Consider the following 19,890-nt stretch of genomic DNA (forward strand, 5'->3'; position numbering starts at 1 on the left):
AAGCAATAAGCGCGAAGTTAAATGAAATTGTATTCGCGTGTTTTCCTCAGACAGAGGCTTACTGTGAAGGATACCAGTGGTGTTTGGACCAACCGTTGCAAGTAAGTTAAGATTTCTTGCAAGTCTGTGTGCGATTAGTAATGCCTGTAGTGTTTTTATGGTGATGCAGGCATATAACATGCCAAATACTGCTTGTTTTAGTCCAAAATGATAAATACGTCAAATCGATTCGATGGCGTAATTACTTTTTAGATATTAAAATCAGGCTTGTGTATTTCTCCCGCTAACTGTCTGCAACTGTAATTTTTAGGCCACATTATGGACACCGTCACAATTTCAAGACGAAAACATCCCAATAATAAGGTGAGTTCGGGATTAAAGTCTTATTATTTTTAAATTAAAGTATAATCAGCTCCCTTGGCTTTTACACCCGATTTAACGCTTATGTTCTTGTAACGTTACTAGGGAAACAAGGAGAACACCCAGCCTCCAACTGGAGCAAAATCCTTTGATAAAACGGGCCCTACATCAGCTATGCCATTCCAAATCAAAGCCAACAAACGAGAGGATGTCTTAAAAAAGGGAGATTCTCTTAAGGCAATGGGTAAAGAGCTGAGTAGGAAGCCAGTGTCTGGAGAGACTCAAAGAAAGTTTCAGAGAGATACTAAAGATGTCAAAGCACAAATACTTAAACCCGCTGTGGCTGAAGCTCCAAAACAATCATTAAAACCTGCTCCAGGGATGTACAAAGGGAGAATTGTTCAATCAAAAATTGGTTCTATTTGGAGGTCAAGTGATTCTTTGAGTGCAGCAGTTATTAAGGCACCAGCACGTAAACCAGAGAGCGAAAAGGTCAAAGGCACAGCCATAAAGAACAGGTCCAAATCTGTAACCGAGGTGTCCAGGCAAGTCGCCAAGAGGCCAGTGCCGATGAGGTCCAAGTCGGTTTCTGACCAACCCCATCAGGTGGGCAGGCCCCCCGTCGGTAACTATCGCCCTGCTGGATTCTGCTCTGCGCGGCCTCCCACCAGAACCCTCACAGCCACGCTACCACCTGCTACATCCAGAAGCACAACTGTGGCTGCCATCAAACCAAGAGGTGGTCAGAACACAAAGCCAAAGATTCCAGTGACTGACAAGAAAGCCAGTAGACCTGTGATCTCAAGCACACTGAGTCAGTACAGAGTTGCCATGGAGACGGCAGAGGAAAAACGGTAAAGTATACATGCAACAGAAATGAAAATTTGTTTTACACAACCTTACAGTTATTAAACATCTCCTTTTCATGCAGCGCAAAACTGGCTGAGTGGCTGGCCTCCAAGGGGAAGACCCTGAAAAGACCTGCCATGACAACAATGGCACCTCCAAAAGCAAAGCTTGCTACAAAAGTGAAAGTCGATCCAAAGGTTCCAGAGAATGTTGACCTGGAGCCCGGTGCTCAGTGTAGAGTTGAACCCAACCTGAGCGTGGAGCATGAAATTCTAGCATCGTCTGTGGAAACTCAGAGAGAAGAAGGAGGTAGTGCACAGAGCCCGATTCCTGGGATCATGAACACAACACTGGATCTGCTGGACGACTCTGAGGCAGACCTGTCTGAACCTCAGGGCAGAGTAGATGATGTAAGCAGATTTTTTTATGGGAATGGATTAAAAATGTTAGAACTGAGTTAGAAGGTAATCTAATCTCGTGCTTTCATGTTGACAGATTGTTGTGAACCTTTGTGATGCCTTGGAGGCCATGGCGATTCCCTCCGCAAGCTCTAATGGTACGTTTTCAAGGTTACTGCAGTGTATTTAAAGTCAAGATTATGTGTAACTTCATAATACAACCCACACAAGATTATTTTAATAATTCTCATTTTGCTTCATTAAGATGCTGATGCACAATGCAACCAAGCAGAAGAATGTAGAGATGAAGAGCAGAAGGATGAACAGATCCAGGCTGAGACCAAAGAGGAATCGGAAGTGAAGCAGGAAGATGTTGAGGAAAGTGAGGATGATTCAGAAGATGATAGTAATGATTATGTCATGGAGACAACACCCCAAACTAGTGCTTCAGTTATCAAATACAGTGTGAAGACCACCCCATACTTGCAGAGGTAAGTGCAGACTTTTATATTTGCAGCACAATTTGTTTACTTTCCGTCTTCATTCTTTTTTTTTTCTCCTTTATTCTTGAAACCACACAGTGTGAAGAAAACGATTGAAGGCGAGGTGAGTGCGAGCGCATCGAGGAGAAAGAGCAACATCAAAGACCTGAAGTTTCTGACGCCGGTGCGCCGGTCCAGTCGCATCCACCATAAATCCTCCCACCTGCCCTCAATGCTCACCGATCACGATCCATGCGTGTCGTCGCTGGCCGAGCTGGTCAAGCTGGACGACAATCCTAACGCGTACATCTACAGGAAGAACCCTGCGCTTCTGCAGGAGCTGCCGGACCAAAATACATACTAAGTATTTAGTTCTTGTACAGAAACGTAAAGGACTTAAGCTAAGGCACACTACATAGGCAAACTTTGTTTTACTAACGTAAAGTAAGTGTATGAAACTATTTTCTACAGTTACTAAATTTTTCTGCATAAAATGACACCTAATATGTGTCCTGTTGCGTTTTAAGAGTCCGAATTTTTAACTCAGAAAATCACAGGATGTGAGCTCTATTGAGAGCTTGCAATGACTAAACAAAAAAGACATTCAACACAATTCACAATCAATCCCACTTTAATTGATCACATTGTAAAAAAACAAAAAATCCAAAGCACTAATTGAACACTGCTTTCAGTTTCACACCCAATGGAAAATTACACGTCCTGATATCAGACGGGATGTTTTGACTCCGGCGTCTGGGGAAAACAGACATTCTTAAAACCCAAATAACCCCAAAACAACTCAAGAACCAAAATCACTTTGATGCAGTTTTCTCCCCTAAAGTATAAAAAGTATTTCTCGCAACCATCCGCCGATCCCATGGGAAGATGTTCAGTGCTGTAGGCTGAAGAGCAACGTTGCTGTCTGAAGGCTTTATGTCCTTGAAAGGCCCCGGTTGTCCAGATCTTTCACCTGAAACACAAACGTTGAATCCCGAAAGAAGACGATGAGTTAATCTGACTCCAGGACTAACATTTTCAAAGCTTTTAATCGATGTTGACTGTTGTCCAGTGGAACGCTGCAATGCAACATGTTCTATTTGTGCTGAAGTGCCTGTGTACATTCTAAACTGTTGCACTAATAATTTGAAGATTGAAATAAATACATTTTACCTTGACTGGAGTTTTCCCTCAAACCATCCTGACAGACTCACCTTGTATATCCTGACCAGCCAGTGTTCTGTAGTGTAGGCCTCCTCCAATACATCCAGCTCAAAGTCCTTGTTCCCAATCTCAGCATTTCTCACTCTGTCATAACCAGGTGGCCTCTCTGCAGAGAACAGCAGAATCTGAGTGGAAACTCTTTGCAGCAGTAATCAGTATTTATTTTAGGTCTTAAACTATGTGCACTTGTATTTGCAACAACAGCAGACAGGTTTTCTTAAAGTCCATCATTCACAGTGGAGCCTGTCACTGCACAATTGGTGCCAACAGCTACCCTGGGCATGGGCTAAAACAAAGACTTCCACCACTTTTCTTATTGTAATTGTAAAAATAGTGTATGATCTAAAAAGAACAAGAAATCAAGATTAAAAAATGTGACGGGCCATATTAAGTAATGGGAAGTGTAGAGATCTTTTGAGACCTTTAAACTCAAAAAGATGCGATTATAAAAGTTAAGGTATTTTTATCTGATTCCACCAGAAGGCGAACTGACGGCATAAATATCTAACAGTTCAATGTGTCCAATGCACAATTTTCTACTGAAATATAATCTTTGAACTAAATTCTGACAATTATTCTTTGAACATTTTTACAACATTGTCTAGAGAAATGGGTTCACTTACAGGCTACCTATTATTTTAATTAATATAAATAAAAATTGTTACTTTGTTATTTTAAGAAATAAAGTATTTTAGCCAACAACAGCTCGTGTAGTATGGGATTACATCTCTAATTATTTGAGATTACAGTTTTTCATTTACACAAAAGTAAAAAACATGCTAATTAAAGTGCATGAAATAGAAAATTTTAAGCTAAACCATAATCATCACAAAGGACTGTATCGAGTGCAAATCCTACAGATACTACAATTTGTATTCATGTAAAAAAAAAAATAATAATAAATTTAAATCTAGGAGATTAACGTTGGTCAACATTTTCTTCTTTGGCCTGTGACTAATCGGTACATACTGCTGGGATGACTTACTGCCCTCTGTGTAGACCTGTCCGAAGCGATAGTAGCACATCTTGTACATGAGGCAGTTGAGCAGGACGGGCGAACCCTCACGGTCCACTCTGAACTCTCCAGTGGGAGTGTAGTAGTCATGCTCCTTGATGTGTCTGCCAGTCTCCGTGCTGCCGCCAATGCGGACCATCCACAGAAACTTATTGATGTCTGTCATGTAAAGAGATGCTTGTATCACACTCAACACAGTAACTAGAGATATAGAGCACCGACAGGTAGCTTAATGGCATCTAGAGACGTACCGTCTGAGGAATAGCCAGTCAGTCCTCCGAAGATGACCAAAACGTAGCTAACGTCTAGCTCTCTCATGATCTCATAGGCCTTCTCCTCAGTGGATGCCATGGCCTACAGCACAGGAGGCATCCGCAGTCAGCACTGAAATCCTTTAGACGCGACAAAACTCTAAAAGGTAAAACTCACCTGTCCAACCCTGGAGATGTGCGTGTTGTTCCACGTGTTGTTGTCCACCAGAATGGTCCGGTTGGCCATGGCGGTGATCTGGTAGCCGTAATCCCACCACGACATCACTTTGGCATCCTGAGAGAGGAGAAAAACGCTTTACTTTAACATGTTTAACAAACATGCTCAGAGGATGAGCTGGGTCTGGCACTGGGTCCACCCAGGGGTTTTGCACAGCTGAATGGTTGCCGTGGGAGATTAAAGGATTTCTCAAACACGAGAGAGAGAGTCACAGCAACACTACAGGTATATTTTAGATGAGGGAATGACATTATAACATCACGTAAAGCTTAAAAAAGTTGTTCAAATACTGCCCCTTTAACAATCACCACACCCCCCTGCAACTCGTTTCGATGACTGACCTCGGGGGTGTTGTGGCGGAGCCAGTAGTAGGCCTCTCTGAAGTCGTCGAAGATGATGCGGCTGCCATCTCCTCCGCGGGCGGACAGGACGATGGAGGGAGAGGAGTAGGCCTCGCTGGTCACCCAGGTGGAATGGAAGGTGTAAGTGATGAGGAAGAAAGCCATGACCAGGATCATCCCACTGGCAACCTGCAGGGTACACGCATCAGAAACGCGTTACTGTTGAAGGAACATGCTCCTTCGACTGAAACACATGAGCTAAATCTGAAACGCTAAGATAAAATGGTAACATTAATGGTAAAGCTCATTGAAACACCAGATCATTTCTCTTTCAGCCTCAAGTGGGAAGTGCTCTAAACAGGTGAGTGATTTCTGACTTCACCTCATTTTTGATGGGGTAGGTGGAGTCCTGCTGCTTCTTCTTGTTCTTATCTGGCCGGCTGACGTCAAGGTTCTTCATGTAGGTCGTTAACACCTGGGAAACCCCGATACCCGACAGGATGCACATCACAGGAGCCAGCACCAGCATCAGGCGCACCTGGAAGCGTGAAAAGAAAATGATCCGTTCAATTTGTGCGACGTTGGGCATATTTACACAATATAAGAAATACTCTAAAAGATCCAAACAAATTACATTTTTGAAATAAGAAAATAAACACTTTAGTGCTCAAAACACATCAACAGAGCATTCCTTTAAGGAATCTGAACTAAAGCTAAATCTACACACCTTTTGAGGAGATTGGGATCAAATATATTTACAGACAAAGCTTTTTTTTTATCCATATGTTTGCAAAGTTTTGGATAATCTATTGTTCTGAATGAGGTTTATCCAGGAAATTACTTTTTGAGTCTGTATACTCCACTTAATGATTAATCGATTACTAAATAAACTAACGATTATTTCAACAACTGATTAATCGTGATTAAACGTTTTATCCCTATGTTGATCTGACTCTTTAGCACTTAAATCAGCAAAAAGATTTCTTTTCTACGATCCTTTGTGAAAGCAGATGTATTGGGGGAGCATGCTAAAAACAAACGTACCATGACAGCTGAGAAATACATGCTGGTCACTCCATACATGATGATGAAGATCCTGGCGTCTGATAAGTTGTTAAAGCAGTAGTACAGGCCGACTGGAAGAAAGGAGGGAAAGGTAATCTGAAGGTAAATGCACAAAGAGAGAGAGTTCACGTTGTGACGACTGCATCCTCTGCTTCTCCTGACTCACCAGGAAACATGAAGACAAGCAGCTGGAGGTCAAAGTAGTACGAGGACCAGGTGGTCGGCTGGTGCTCGGACACCGAGGCGATGATGGGGATGTTGTTTTTAGCATAGGAGGGGTCCAGCAGAGAGTAGAAACGGCCGGTCCAGGGAGAAATTTTACCTGACAGGAAACCAGAACGAGTAAAAAAAATAAATAAATAAATCACAACTCAAAGCTTTCCTTCGTATGGGAGGCCGTGAAGGGTTAGTTAAAAGACAGGCAGCATTCTGAATTTTGTAGCAAACTCAGATTTCTGGATATCTCTAAACTTACAAATACAAATTTCAATTGCTCTTTATAAATTATAACAGTTCAGTTATTCTCGTCAGTTGTTTATGTTAGAAGCAAATGTGAGGTTTACAACCAGAGAGAAAGTGAAATCCAGCATGTTCCAATAAATCGTCTCCCATTTCACAGACCAGTCCTCCGGTAGTCCATATGCAACGTCTTTGAAGTTGATTTGAATAACAGCTTTATTACATCAGCTCCAAGGACATAAACTTGAAGTTGACATGAGGACGTCATTTCCAATTTTGCCATTTCCATGCACCTTCTTTTAATACGGTACTTTAAAATTCGTATAAAAAAAAAAACAAAAAAAAAAACATACACGTACACATTGACAGAAACACCGTTATTGTCAGTCAAGAATGTCGGCAACGTAGTTTACCTGTGACCATGAGAACGGCTCCCACAGACAGCAGGATGAAGCCCACCAGAGAAATAACGCTCTTGAACAAGATCTCAAACTGCTGTGCGTTGAGTTTGCTGCGCAGATAATCCACAAAGGCGTGAATCTGGCACAACCCAAACACTCCGAAGGCGGCCATGTGCTCCGATGACAGCACCGGCTGGCGTGGGAGGGAAGACGCATAGTCACATGGAAGCCTTTTTTTAAAAAAAAAAAAAAAAGAAAATACTGCCACTGGTAATGCAACATACCTGAAAACCGACAAAAGAGATCTGCATTGATAGGATGGTGCCCAGGCAGTAGACGGTGCAGTAAGCCACATAGATACGATGAGAGAATCTGCCTGTGAGCATCAGCACCAACACGTGGAGGGGGATGAGGTTGATCAGGAACACATAGCCACCCCATGACGACACCTAAAACCACACACACCTCACAGTCACCGCTGTTAACTTTGAAGTGAAAAATGCCACGCCAACACCTCACTGGCCTCACCATGTAGAAGTATGCCAGCGCACACATGGAGGACCAATAAACCGAGCCGGTCTTCACCGCTTTGATCCACATGTAGTAGGTCAGCAGCATGCAGAAGATAGCAATACCTGAGTGGAGGAGGAGATACAGATGGTATCTTAACTATAACATTGCTTTTACGAGGCTGATCCAGAATCTTTCTGCAGCCTGAGACCCGATAGTTGAGCAGTCACTGCAGGCCCAGTACCTTCGTTATCATAGGAGCCCGCAACTGAACGGGAGATGTAACCAGGAACCACTGCAATCATGGCTGCCGCCAGGAGCCCAGCACCTGCATCCTACACAAGAAGAAGAAGCAGCTTTACAGACCAACCAAGAAGTACTTTTGAGTAAAAACAAAAAAAGGTTCCTTAATTAAAAAGGTGCCAAAATTACATAACTATCAGGAGAAACTGACTTTATTTTTGTAAACAAAGCAAGAACTCAAACTTTTGCCTTTCAAAGTAGGAGGGATTAAAATTGATTCTGTCCTTTCCTAATATATAAAACATATACCATAAAGATGTAGAAATTGGCAGTTGCGCTGCTTAAATCAAATAGTATCCCACAGAAAAAAAAGGCCTTTCATTTATAAACACGGGTAGTTTCTGGATTCTTCACTGAGAATGTGTTCCTGTGGTGGATTTTTACCTTCAGCTCCTTGGTGAGGTGGTAAGTGACGATGGCGGTGAAGGAGGAGAAGAGGGGAGCGAGAAACACACAGACGTTTCGGATGTCTATGGTGATGTGAAAAAAGTGGAGGACGTGGTAGAGGACGGCCGACGTAACCATGAGTCCTGGAGAAAGAAATGAGAGGAAGACGGTCAACTTATCATGTAGCAAGTCTGACAAAGTTGTTTAAAAATACTCCAAGATGAAAAATATAATTTAAAAAAAAACTAAAATCCTGTGTGAAGAAATAATTTTGATGATGAAAAAAAATTTCTAGGAATTTCTGATCTGTATTCTACGACTTTCTGTTTCCTGGGGTAAAAAACATGACGTGACACAGAGATCCATGTCTTTTAAACCCTGGACTTGCCTGGACAGGAGCCAATATTTAGTGTGCCAAATGTTATAGAGGGAATCAGTATGATTCTCTAAAGTTCCCTGCAGCAATTAGAAGCATCTTGGCATCTCCATGACAACCACTAAAGGCTCCCCTCATGTCTGTTACACAATCCCAAACTGGAAAAGCACCTCTGGGCCAGTGTTCGCTATGGTGAGGATGTATGATGCTGATGGCTTGTGGGAACATAATCAGGTTATTAAAATAACAGGACATTTTAAATAGAAATCTGCTGCACTACTAGTCAAGTAAACATGGGTTTTTAAGGGACTAAATCATCTGTAGTTGTGGTGATTACATCAAAAATTATTTCTTGACAGAATTTTTCCAACATGGATATAAAGACTGAATATTTTCTACTTGTTATGAGCAGAGATCATGCTGCTAAAAGAAAAGATGAATGTATATTTTGAAACTTCTTGGTCATCATGACAAATTTGTTAATGGATTGCTCTAGTTTCCATAATACAAATAAGAGCTAGAAAAGAGAATGATTGTAAGCTCATCATTCCCACCTGGGTAAATGGTGCCGCCGATGATCCTTCCCAGGGGATACCATGCTCGGTCATCGAACCAGTTGTGAAACTTATAAAATCCTTCTTCTGCCAGGAAGCGGGTGGTACGGTAGTTAAAGTATCTGATCGTTAGAAGAAAGTTAGGGTGAGCCAACAGCATGAGGACATCATTTCATCTAAAGGCATCAATGGAAACTTACGGATCAAACTCATGGATGACGCTTTCAAACCTCAAAACTGAAAAGAGCCTGGTGGAGAATGCTGAGGAGGAAAAAAACAAAAAACAAAACATAAACACTTGCTCTGTTTCGTTTTCCAGCCATGCTGTTAGGATAAAGGATGCAGAGGACTCACAGAGGACAGCAGCCATAGACAGAATGAGCAGCTTCAGCAGCGTGTCCTGCTTCTCATAGGACAAACGGAGGAAGCCCAGCTTGGTCATTTTGGTGAGATCAGGGACTGCTCACCGTACTACCTGTTCAGGACAGGAGAAGCAGTGGCGCACGTTGGTTAGATCCTGCATTATGAGACACTGCAATGATTAGCAAGAGTCAAGATTCAGGGTCTGAGCAGCTGGTGAGAACTTCTGTCTCCAGTCCAACCAGCTAAGGCCACGCACTGCATGTGGCGTCAGAAACCAGGAAGCGGCCACTCTGAAGCCCGTGCAGGCGGCTGTGTCCAGCTTTGCAATAAAACATCTTGTATAACGCTTTAAGCGGAATCACAGAGCCCAAAGAGGTTCTATTGGACCCTGCTGCTTAAACAGATAGCAATCTGTTTAAGCAGCAATCAAAGCTAGCCTTAAAATGGCATTAACCTACTTCCACGGCAGCTGTAATAAAAGCTAGCCAAGAAATAAAAATGTTTTCTGCACTTAGACAGCATGCACACATGTAGGGAAGAGTAGAAATTAGACAGTATGTGTTAGTTCGGTTGCTGTATGTACATGTAGAAGATAAACTACAGAGGCTAACATGTTAGCTCCTGTTGAGTGAAATCCGGTAACGGGCCTTTCTTTTTTTATTTATTTATTTTAAAACATCCATAAATTCAAGATCTCAAACAGAAAACATAATCCTGAGCAAAACAAGAACTCAGTAATACATTTTTTAAACACTCACTCACCCGCTCCGCCGCTCTTGCTACTCATACACTTTTCACACACTACCTTCACCCTCAAAGTAATCCCGCCTCCACTACTATTTGCGTGCACGTTTATTGGTCAAGTGCTTGTCAACGGCAGCTTACAAGAAATTTGATTGGTTCTTTCGTTGTCATTTAATCTTTGCTCTCTGCCTTAGCTCTGCGGTGTAGTGACGTGTCCTTAGACTAGATGAAGAAGTATGTCTCCATCTATTGGTTAAAAATGATACAATTGGAGAATCAAAATTGCTAAAAGGTTGTAGGTAAATCATGACAATTATTTATGAATATTATAATTAAATTACAATTAAAATAAAATACAAATGGAAATAAATTATTCCACGGTGATTTCAGCGCGCCAGTATAAATATACAAATACATAGGAATTGAATAAATTCAGATTAAAAGTTTATATAAGTTAAACTCATAAATATCTGCTTCTTGGTTCCGGCCAGCGAACCATTCCGCCACCCAGTGGTCGTTTTTCAGACCACTTAGTCTCCTGTACCACTCAAAAATGCACAATATGTCTATAAATAATTTGGGGATATTATAAGGAAGTGCTGAGATATACCGTTTTCCACCAAACTAACGTATTTGCCACTTCGGCACAAGCACAGTGAGAAGAGTTTAAAGGATAAAAACACTAGACTCAGAGCAAAACTCAGATGACCCAGCTTTCTACTAGCATGTAAACGCACCAACTACACAAATCTGGGAGCTCCCAAAGCGTGAAACGAGTCTCAAAAATTCTCGTGCACTCGTAACCGGATTTGTGCGTAATGCAGTTTTGTGTGTGTGTGTGGGTGTGTGTGTGTGTGTGTGTGCGTGTGTGTGTGGGTGCGTGTGTGTGTGTGTGTGTGTGTGTGTGTGTGTACTAGGTGACTTGTGCGTACTTTTTCAACATTTGTAGGCATAGGAGAAGGTTTATTTTATTTTTAAGGTTTACAAGTCCAATATTACACACAGAGAGATATTTTTACACACGCACAAATCCTTTTATATACACACACAAACGCGCGCGCGCACGCACACAGACACAGACACACACACACACACACACACACACACACACAGATATTTTTAGACTAATTTCACTCCATAAAAATAACAATAATTCCACGACGATAACATTACAGTAATTCTAAATGAAAAATATTAAATTTAATTTCCCTTTGAGATCAATAGGATATTTTGAATTGAATTTTAATTCTTCATACAACAAAATAACATAGGATCTCCATTATTAACAACAATAATAAAAATATTTTTTTTTATTTCATCTTATCCAGAATAACATTAAATAAACCACCGCAACGTTCATAACTAACAATCAGCAAAGAATACATAACAGCAGCTGCTGAACAAAAAAAGTAAGCAACAAAAAAGATCAGGGCAATATTATGGCAGAGGAGCAGAAGATGTAGCTTACCTGCCATCTACAAAATCCTCTATATTGTCATTGTAAGGCAAAGTGGAAATTTAACGTTCCCTCAACTGGCGTTGTCGCCACTAGCAACTTTATCACCATGGCGACCAAAAACTTTCTGTCATCTACTTATGGCAGGGGCGAGATTCTGAGCGCCACAAATACATTAAATTTAGAGATGCTGATTGGTCAAATGTTTATTTCTTCCCCTGGCAACTACACATGAATTTCAGAATTAACATGTCAGTCAGATGGCTAATCACATGGTTTGAAATAATCATAGAAAATTCTTGACCTCTAATGTGTTTTGGTTTCTGAAATACATGCACTTTTCTAACATACAGCAGCTAGAGAACAAAAGTATGTATTAAAAGGAGGAATTTGATGTTTTTTTGTTTTTTTTAATACAAACTGGGTGAAAAATGCAAATAGATTTACTTTAAATATCTCAGTTGCCTTATTTGTGCCAGTAGAATCTTGTTTTTGGTCAGGTCTGGCCAGAAAAGTCTGGCAGCAGGTATAAAATAAATGCAAACTGCAATAGCAGCACATTTTACTTTCCCATTCAAATCACACAAATGCAGAAATAATCACCAGACACATTTCAAACATTGAATACTGACCAAATTTTATTGAAATTAAATGTTACTTTTACAAAAAGAAAAAAGTAAACAACAATAAAATCACTAAGACTATGCTCCTGTCAGAATTGCACACTTTTTCAAAATCATTGCCCCTATCCACAGCCATGAGCTTTTGATAAATGAAAGAGAAAAGATTACCGAATGAGCTAGGGTGTCTGAAGAAAGGAGGTGCTGAAATTACGTACACCATAAAAAATCTTTTCAGATTAGGTATAATGACATCAGCTATCTGGGTTGGATAGGTTTAGCTAAGTCAGGGTGATCACCTACTTGTTTTTTTTGTTGTTTTTTTTAAAGAAAGGCCCTTTTTTTTATAGAGCTTCACATGGTTGTGCCTGAAGTGAAAAAGAAAACAGAGCTGCAGTGGTTTGGCAGTGTTGTCTCACTATGACCAGCCAACGACACCCAACCATTAAGAAATGGGGTTAACCTTTCACCCACTGGTGTCACTACATATACTACAGATAGTGGTGGTAAGCCAAAAAACACAAGAGTTACTATTTTTTATAAAAGGTAATCAACAGCAACATGGTACTGCCTGAATTGATCTAAAATTGCAACATAGGAAGGAAAAACAAACAAACAAAAAAAAGAAGACTCCCTTTAAAGGATTTGTTTAAGAAATTTGTCAGATATCAACATCCATGTGCAAGACTCAACACTAAGCAAAATGCTGCAGGTGGAACCTAAATGTGTCGTTTCTTCTCAATGCTCCTGCAAAGAGAGAAAAAGTCTATTTAAGGTATATTTGCTTAAGATTAAAACTATATGGTCTCTTGTGCTGTATTTGTTACAAAGCGTCACTCAAATGGCACATTATATAAAAAAAAAGAAAAACCTATGCAGAAAGAAGACCAAACCAAAATAAAGTTACAGCTGAATATATTCCTATAATGTGTTAAGAGAGAAGTGTGAGTCAAAATGTGCCTGGCGTGGATTAAAACTGAACCCAACAGCCGAAGATCGGATAACCTACATAAATCCTTCATTTTGCGTTGCATGTCGTCTTCTTTGACGTCAACCCCTCTGGAGGAATCGACACCGACTGATGCCAAACGTTGGTTGATATTGTTCGTGCTTCGCGTGGATCCATCACTGGCTGTGCTGCAGCAGTCTGTGGCGGTTTGGGGAGGTGTGGGGCGAGGCCAGCTTCTCGGACGAGGGCGACGGCGTCAGAGACGACTGCAGGTGGACGGTCTTGTGGAAAAGCTTGTTGCTGATCAGCACGACCAGAGAAAAGAGCCGCAGCTGGAAGTGACTGGGAGGGAACGCATGTTATCAGAGACGCATCAGGTTTACCAACGGCGTTACAGGAAAATCTGGAGCTACGCCTCATTTCTGTACATTTTAACCAAAAACGCCAGACCTTTTGGGTAATGTAGTAAAGGAGATATGACAATGAATGTAAAAGCAGCTAATGTTAAAAAAAATTAATTAGAGGATATAATTAGTACTACTTTTACATTATAGAGCACCTTGCCAAAGTGTTTTCTAAACGCTTCATATTTCTGTCATCTTACAACTACAAACTTCACGGTATTTTATCGAGATTTCTTGGGATAGAACAATAAAAAGACATAATTGTGAAGTTGAAGGTGAACGATACAATGGCTTAGTACTGTTAAAATAATGGAAGTTGGAGAAGTAGGATTGTCATGATATGAAAGTTTCAAAATCCATATTGATGCTAAAAAAATCAAGCTGCCAAGAAGAAGAACAAGAAAGAAATTCGGAAATGAACAGAGTTTAAAAGTGTCACGTCCCTGTATAGCGAAACATTAGACAAGATGGCGGCTAGAATAAGTATCTATGTATTATCCAGACACACTGTGTTCAAAAAATCATGTCACTTCAGTTATTATAAAAACAGTTTTTATAAATATGTAAAAAAAAAAAAAAAAAAAAAGAGGAGTGAGGGTTGGCTCAAGACTTTCCATGCATTTTAAAAGTCGTTGACACACTCACTACAGTTTTGTTGGTGTTTTTGCCTCATTTGCACTGATGATGAACAGAGGAAAGAGGATGGAGAACAAGCAGCCACTACAAAGGGGAAAAAAAACAGATCAGTTAGAAACTAATTCTGATTTTTTAAATAATGTGCTTGTGTACTTTCATTACATTTAAAAAAATTTACTCTACAATTGACCTGATGATGTATGAGGAGGGCATGGCGGTCAGCAGAGCCATGGGTAAACCGAAGCCAAAGTAATATGGCCAATTCCTCTCAATGTTGGACAGTCGTTGGTGCATCTCGATGCCTTCCACAAACAGACAGAAATAAATGATTATTTTAGCTTGAGCCCCCTCTTAAATCCACATAATTCACTACAAGAGTGGAAAACAAAGGGTAGTCTCACCGTGGTTGAACCAGCGATACTCGAAGCAATACAGGGAGTAGAGCAGAGACATGTGGAGGAGACTAACCATCTGTCCGATCGCATCGATGGGGAACAGGCTGACAATCATCCCCTGATGGACCACAGGTTTCATTCATTATGCCATTCGTGGATGAACATGTGATTTGATATCTTTACTTGAGCAGGAATGTAGTTTCTGAAAGGGAGGAAAGAGTTTTACCTGAATGAGGAAGAGCGCCTGGAGCAGCAGGTTGAACAGCATGTCGGCGATGATCTTACTGACACTGGGGAACGACTGGGCTTTGACGCCAGACACCTCAAACGCTAGGTCAGCTATATCCTGCAAACAAAGAACACAGGCTGACCTCTGACCTTTGGAGTCAATGTCGCTGTGATGACCTGACCTTGATCTAATTGAACCAATAATTTAATCTACGCTTATTTTTCAAAGTGTGTCCGTTTTGTTTGTTTTTTTAAGTGTCGGGACTTTAACTTGTTAATTTTGATTAAATGCGTAAATTTCAACATATTAAAAATTTTTAAATTGTTTCCGCTTTCAAATGTTCCTGAAACGCTTGATGGGTTGGAAATGTTTAAAACCAATCTGATGGCTGGCTAACCAAAATAAAGGTTTAAAACACAAATATCTTTGCTGTGTACCTCATATGTCTACTAGTCAATAACTTGGCATCATAAAGGATTTCTTAAGTGAGAATGTTGCTTATTTTGTCAATTTATATTTTTAGATTAAAATATGATTAATTAATTACAGACCCTGCAATTTATACAATTTTTTAAATCTAACCCCATCCCTATTTTTTTTTATTTTTTTTATTTGCACACTGCAGACTGTGGCTCTGACCTGGAACCAGATGGCGTTCACTATCTTGCTAAGGACGAACAGAGGGAGAACCCACAGAGCGCTGAAGACGGAGGTCAGGATGAATTCTAGCCAGGACCACACGCTGCCGTGGAGGGAGGGGTCACCTGGAGCACAGACAGCTTCCATCAACAACAAGCCCAACAATCCAATCCACAGTTACCAGCGGCTCTGCGTACCGATGATTTTTGCTGTGAGGGTCTGCAGCAGGGGGATAAAGACCCGGTAGAAGAGAAACAGACTGAGCTGAGGAGATAAAGCACAGTGAGGGATCATGTTTGACTGCATCCTGGGAAACAAAAAACAACAACAATTGCAAACCAAGGAGCTTCAGAAAAGAAGAGAGCAGAGAACCAGCTTACCCAGAACACTCCTCCATTCCAGGCACAGCACTGAAATATCCTGCTGGCTACTCTAGGCTCACTAAAAGATTAAGACAAATTATAACCGTCAGGATTATTTATAGTAAAAGAGATTTTAGTTTTGATAAGGGTGCGTCTGTGCAGAGTGGAAATCATCATTAACATTTTTACCTCTGCAATAAGTCAGAGCTGGAACATCATTATCATATGTTAAATATTTGATATTTTCTGAATGATGTCAGTGTTTATTATGCTGAGTACAGATCAGTTAAGTAAAGAATTTATCTATTGACCTTAAACTGATCACTTAAGTAGTTTGCTCCTTCAAAAATAAATAAAATTGGTCAAATAAAAGAAAGCTGGTGCTTTCTAGTGTGATAGTGCAAATATGGCTAAAAATAAATTAGGAAGTTTAAAATTAATATTAGAAATTCCTATTTTCTACTATTTTCACATGAAATATTTTTAGTGTCTCAGGTGACTGTTTCTGACAACCCAGAGCTGAAATCACAATAAAACATCGGATAAAACAAGAATTTTGCAATTGATAGACAACACTCATGAACGTTGTGACGACAACTGCAGCTTGACAGGCTGTCAAATTCCACACTCCAGACTTTTTCCCCAACATCTCTGCAGCATGCAGTGAATTCAACATACTACTATAAACAGAACAGCAGTGTGGAACCGCCACACCTCAGTCAGAACCTGGTGTTTCCAACCTACTTGTCCGGTTTGCGTTCCTCACTCTGTGCCCGTCTCTGTGCGAGGGCCCCGCTGGCCCTCCTTCTCCGCTGCTCTTCCCTTTTCTGCTGGATGCGAGCATCCAGCTTGGAGATGGTTCCGATCCCCAATATGGAGTCCTTGATCCCCTGACAGATCCGAACAAACACACACGTATGTGGTTGAAAATTCTTTTTATTTTAACACTCAGATTTTCTCAGTGTTGGGAGATGAATTCAACTTTTAGATTCAACTGCTGAGCTACCACTACAAATGAAGAGGTAGAGTAGAAAAACTGGGCCTGCAGGGGAATTTAATAAATTACGCACAGATGGAGAAAAAGTACAGACGCCTTTAACTCTTATCTCAGATGTCTAGCAGTCATACTGAATTATTCTGTGCCAGTAAATTATATTTCATGGACTAATATTTCACATATTTGACTATGTGAAAAGTCTAATGGTTTCCTTTATTTGAAAACCTTTAAGAATAAAAAGAAAAGTTGGATCTCTAATAATAACACTAATTTTAGTAGATTTTTTTGATAAAAAAAAAATTCTAAGCTGGCTTTTTTTTTTTGTCAAAAGGTCATGTAACTTCTGGGATTTACGTGAGCCTCTTTTAGCTGCACTGAAAGCAAAAATGGCTCTTTTGGAGTCTAAAAGTTGCATTTTTCATTGGGTTCAGATCATTTGAACAAACATTTCTGAAAAGGTTTTACTTGTTACCTGCTGGATCTTATTCTGGTTAATTTGTCAATTTTTTTACTTGGACATTCAAACCTTTATTATGTTGCACAGAGCACAATAAGGGACTGAATCTTTTTTCCACTTCAAGTATCCATACCTGAGTGTATGGAAGGCCATACACTCAGGTAAGCAGTCAAGCTAAACGACTACATCGTGATGTCCATCCTGCCGTGTCTCATGAGTGTGTGTCGCGTGTGTGCTGACCGTCGCGACATTCTGGAGGAAGGCCCTGACGCTGTCTGTCATCTCTGGACCAGCTGCAGATCCATCAACTGCAGAAGGAGGGGGGGCTGCTGACCTGATGGTCCGCTCTCATGGCAGGGTGGGGCTCATGTACTAACCTGCCGCAATTCATAAGAAATAAAAATATAAAATAAAAAACTCAATGCATTCCTCAGAAATCCATACAAATAAATACATAAGAGACAAAAAAATGTATGTTTTCAACCTACTTTATGTGCATAACTTAGGCTTTAACAATATTACTTTTTCACACAAGTGAATATACTTCAGATTGTTATAGTTCAGATTTATTAGAAAGAAAAAAGAAAAGAAACACAGCCTGTGTAAAATGCAGGAGATGTTTATTTCTCTAGAAGCCATTTTGTGCTGAATCACTAATAACGGTGTAACATGGTGATAGAAACTTTGGAACAAAAACAGCCCTTCCAAAGTCATTTCAATAACAAAAACATCTGACAGACATTTTATTCTACTTTCTAAGATATCATGGTGTCACATAAATGCTGCCTTGTTCTTTTTTTTTAATGCTAGAAGTCTAAAGTTAACTATCAGTCATAAGGTTCAAACAAGCTGACAAGTCTGAGAGGATCCTTTGTTCTCAGCTGGTGGAGGGGGACATCTGCCTGTGAACTCGGGAAAACAAAGCTATTCCTCTTATCCGTTCATGCCGATTTTGTTTTGTTTATTAGCAACAAATTCGAGCATTTATTCCATGGAAATATCATAAAATCATAATTTCACCTTCCTTTTCCTTAAACTATCTCAACAGCAAGGCATACCTGCTTATTTTAGACACACAGTTATGATTATTGTGTGCGAGTCAACATTAGCCAGCTGACTACAGGTAGTTAGCTTAATTTACTGGGGTCACTCAGGCAGTAGTTGATCCCGCTGACCTCTCAAAACGCCTCTAACTTGATCGGTCAACAGCCTCCTGTTTAACAAGAAGCCTCTAACTCCTAATATTTGACTTTCGCTGGGTTGTTCCAGTGTTGCTGTTAGCTCGTGTCTCTCTTAGCTCAGTGTTCACGCTGAGCAGCTTAAACTGTGCTGTTTTTATTCGAGACAACACTTATGGAGGCGAGCGAAGACAAAGACAGAGCACACAAAGAGCGCCATTATCTTCCTTACCTCATGCGACACGTTCACGGTTATAACCCCGGTAATAAATACGTCGTTCACTCTCCTAATGTGACAACAACACCAAACATACACTGCCAAGAGCCAGGGCCGTGCAAAACATATTGCGCAAGCTCCGACCGCTCGGTAACCTGGGAAATGTAGTACTTATTCCGAAACTTGAACGTGCGTTTGTCCATGGACGCTCGGTCTCCCCAATGTCGAACCCAATTTCGTTCTTCTTAAATGTCGGGCCTAAAAATAAACAACTTCGTACCCCATGTACTTAAACTATGGTTAATCTGATCAAATTTATTGGTTACCAAAATTTGTTATTAATTATGTAAAAAAAATAATAGTTATTACATTCTGAAAACGTAAAAAAAAAAGTTGGTTTCTTAAAAAAAAAACACAAAAAAAAACCTTGCTTTACACCCTACTTTCATTCTCTCTCTTTTTTTTCAAATTCTAATTTATTCCAACTGACTTCTAAAAGCCACCAACAAGCAAAAATCATCCTGCACGTTCACAGCCACCAGGTTCACTGATTACTAACCTTATATCTTTAAAAATGATCGTTATTTTTCAATGTAATAAGTGATGGTATTAATAGGTACAGCGACAAATAGACCCTTATTTAAAGGGGTAGTGTTATGTAAATTCAACTTTTCTGCAGCTTTACATCCTATTATTTTATTCCTTCATTAAAAACATACCTGGAATGTTAGCTTGATTCTTTCATGCATGTTTGAGGACTCCTTTAATCACCTTTGGCAACTTCAGAAAGCACAACTCCACAGCTCAGGTCCTTTAGACTAGTCAGCAGCAATTAGCAAACACCTGGTGGAACTATGCAGCATCTTAGCTTATTATACATGCAACTTCCCAGTGCAAAACTGGCAACCCCCCACCCCCCCAAAAAAAACAAAAAACCTTTGTTTAAGGGTTGATAGAGGAGCGATGTGATGACTTCATGCAGGTGAAGTTTCAGAAAGAGCTGGAGTTTTTACAGAGACAAAGGCCCAATTTTG

At 40.3% G+C, this 19,890-nt stretch overlaps 3 protein-coding genes across 4 annotated transcripts; 1 reads left to right on the plus strand and 2 right to left on the minus strand.

Moving 5' to 3' along the window:
* The first annotated feature begins 2 nt into the window (after window positions 1-2).
* On the plus strand, window positions 3-3,264 carry si:ch211-266i6.3 (cytoskeleton-associated protein 2). Its single transcript, XM_044141293.1, has 7 exons — window positions 3-101; window positions 311-363; window positions 466-1,214; window positions 1,292-1,619; window positions 1,705-1,765; window positions 1,873-2,098; window positions 2,189-3,264. Exons 2-7 carry the CDS (start codon window positions 319-321, stop codon window positions 2,451-2,453), a joined length of 1,674 nt encoding a protein of 557 aa, XP_043997228.1. The 5' UTR covers window positions 3-101; window positions 311-318; the 3' UTR covers window positions 2,454-3,264.
* Window positions 2,703-11,877, minus strand: stt3a (STT3 oligosaccharyltransferase complex catalytic subunit A). Of its 2 annotated transcripts, none has more exons than XM_044141292.1 (18): window positions 11,786-11,877; window positions 9,565-9,685; window positions 9,411-9,471; window positions 9,211-9,332; window positions 8,278-8,423; window positions 7,835-7,925; window positions 7,609-7,715; window positions 7,365-7,529; window positions 7,093-7,273; window positions 6,387-6,542; window positions 6,200-6,291; window positions 5,538-5,693; window positions 5,156-5,344; window positions 4,755-4,871; window positions 4,577-4,679; window positions 4,296-4,484; window positions 3,301-3,416; window positions 2,703-3,059 (listed from the first exon to the last, which is right to left on the minus strand). In XM_044141292.1, exons 2-18 carry the CDS (start codon window positions 9,650-9,652, stop codon window positions 3,021-3,023), a joined length of 2,118 nt encoding a protein of 705 aa, XP_043997227.1. In that variant the 5' UTR covers window positions 9,653-9,685; window positions 11,786-11,877; the 3' UTR covers window positions 2,703-3,020. The 2 variants fall into 2 exon arrangements, with proteins under 2 accessions (XP_043997227.1, XP_043997226.1); XM_044141291.1 differs by lacking the exon at window positions 11,786-11,877 and adding an exon at window positions 10,336-10,435.
* A 521-nt stretch (window positions 11,878-12,398) lies between these two features.
* On the minus strand, window positions 12,399-19,023 carry ei24 (EI24 autophagy associated transmembrane protein). The gene is made up of 11 exons (XM_044140778.1): window positions 18,872-19,023; window positions 17,702-17,838; window positions 16,752-16,897; window positions 16,026-16,086; window positions 15,843-15,909; window positions 15,646-15,770; window positions 15,004-15,123; window positions 14,784-14,895; window positions 14,573-14,684; window positions 14,392-14,466; window positions 12,399-13,684 (listed from the first exon to the last, which is right to left on the minus strand). The coding sequence occupies exons 2-11, from the start codon at window positions 17,741-17,743 to the stop codon at window positions 13,519-13,521; spliced, it is 1,026 nt and encodes a 341-aa protein (XP_043996713.1). The 5' UTR covers window positions 17,744-17,838; window positions 18,872-19,023; the 3' UTR covers window positions 12,399-13,518.
* Window positions 19,024-19,890: the final 867 nt, after the last annotated feature.

This window comes from Gambusia affinis, linkage group LG15 (assembly GCF_019740435.1).
Source record: "Gambusia affinis linkage group LG15, SWU_Gaff_1.0, whole genome shotgun sequence".
Classification (NCBI taxonomy): Eukaryota; Metazoa; Chordata; class Actinopteri; order Cyprinodontiformes; family Poeciliidae; genus Gambusia; species Gambusia affinis.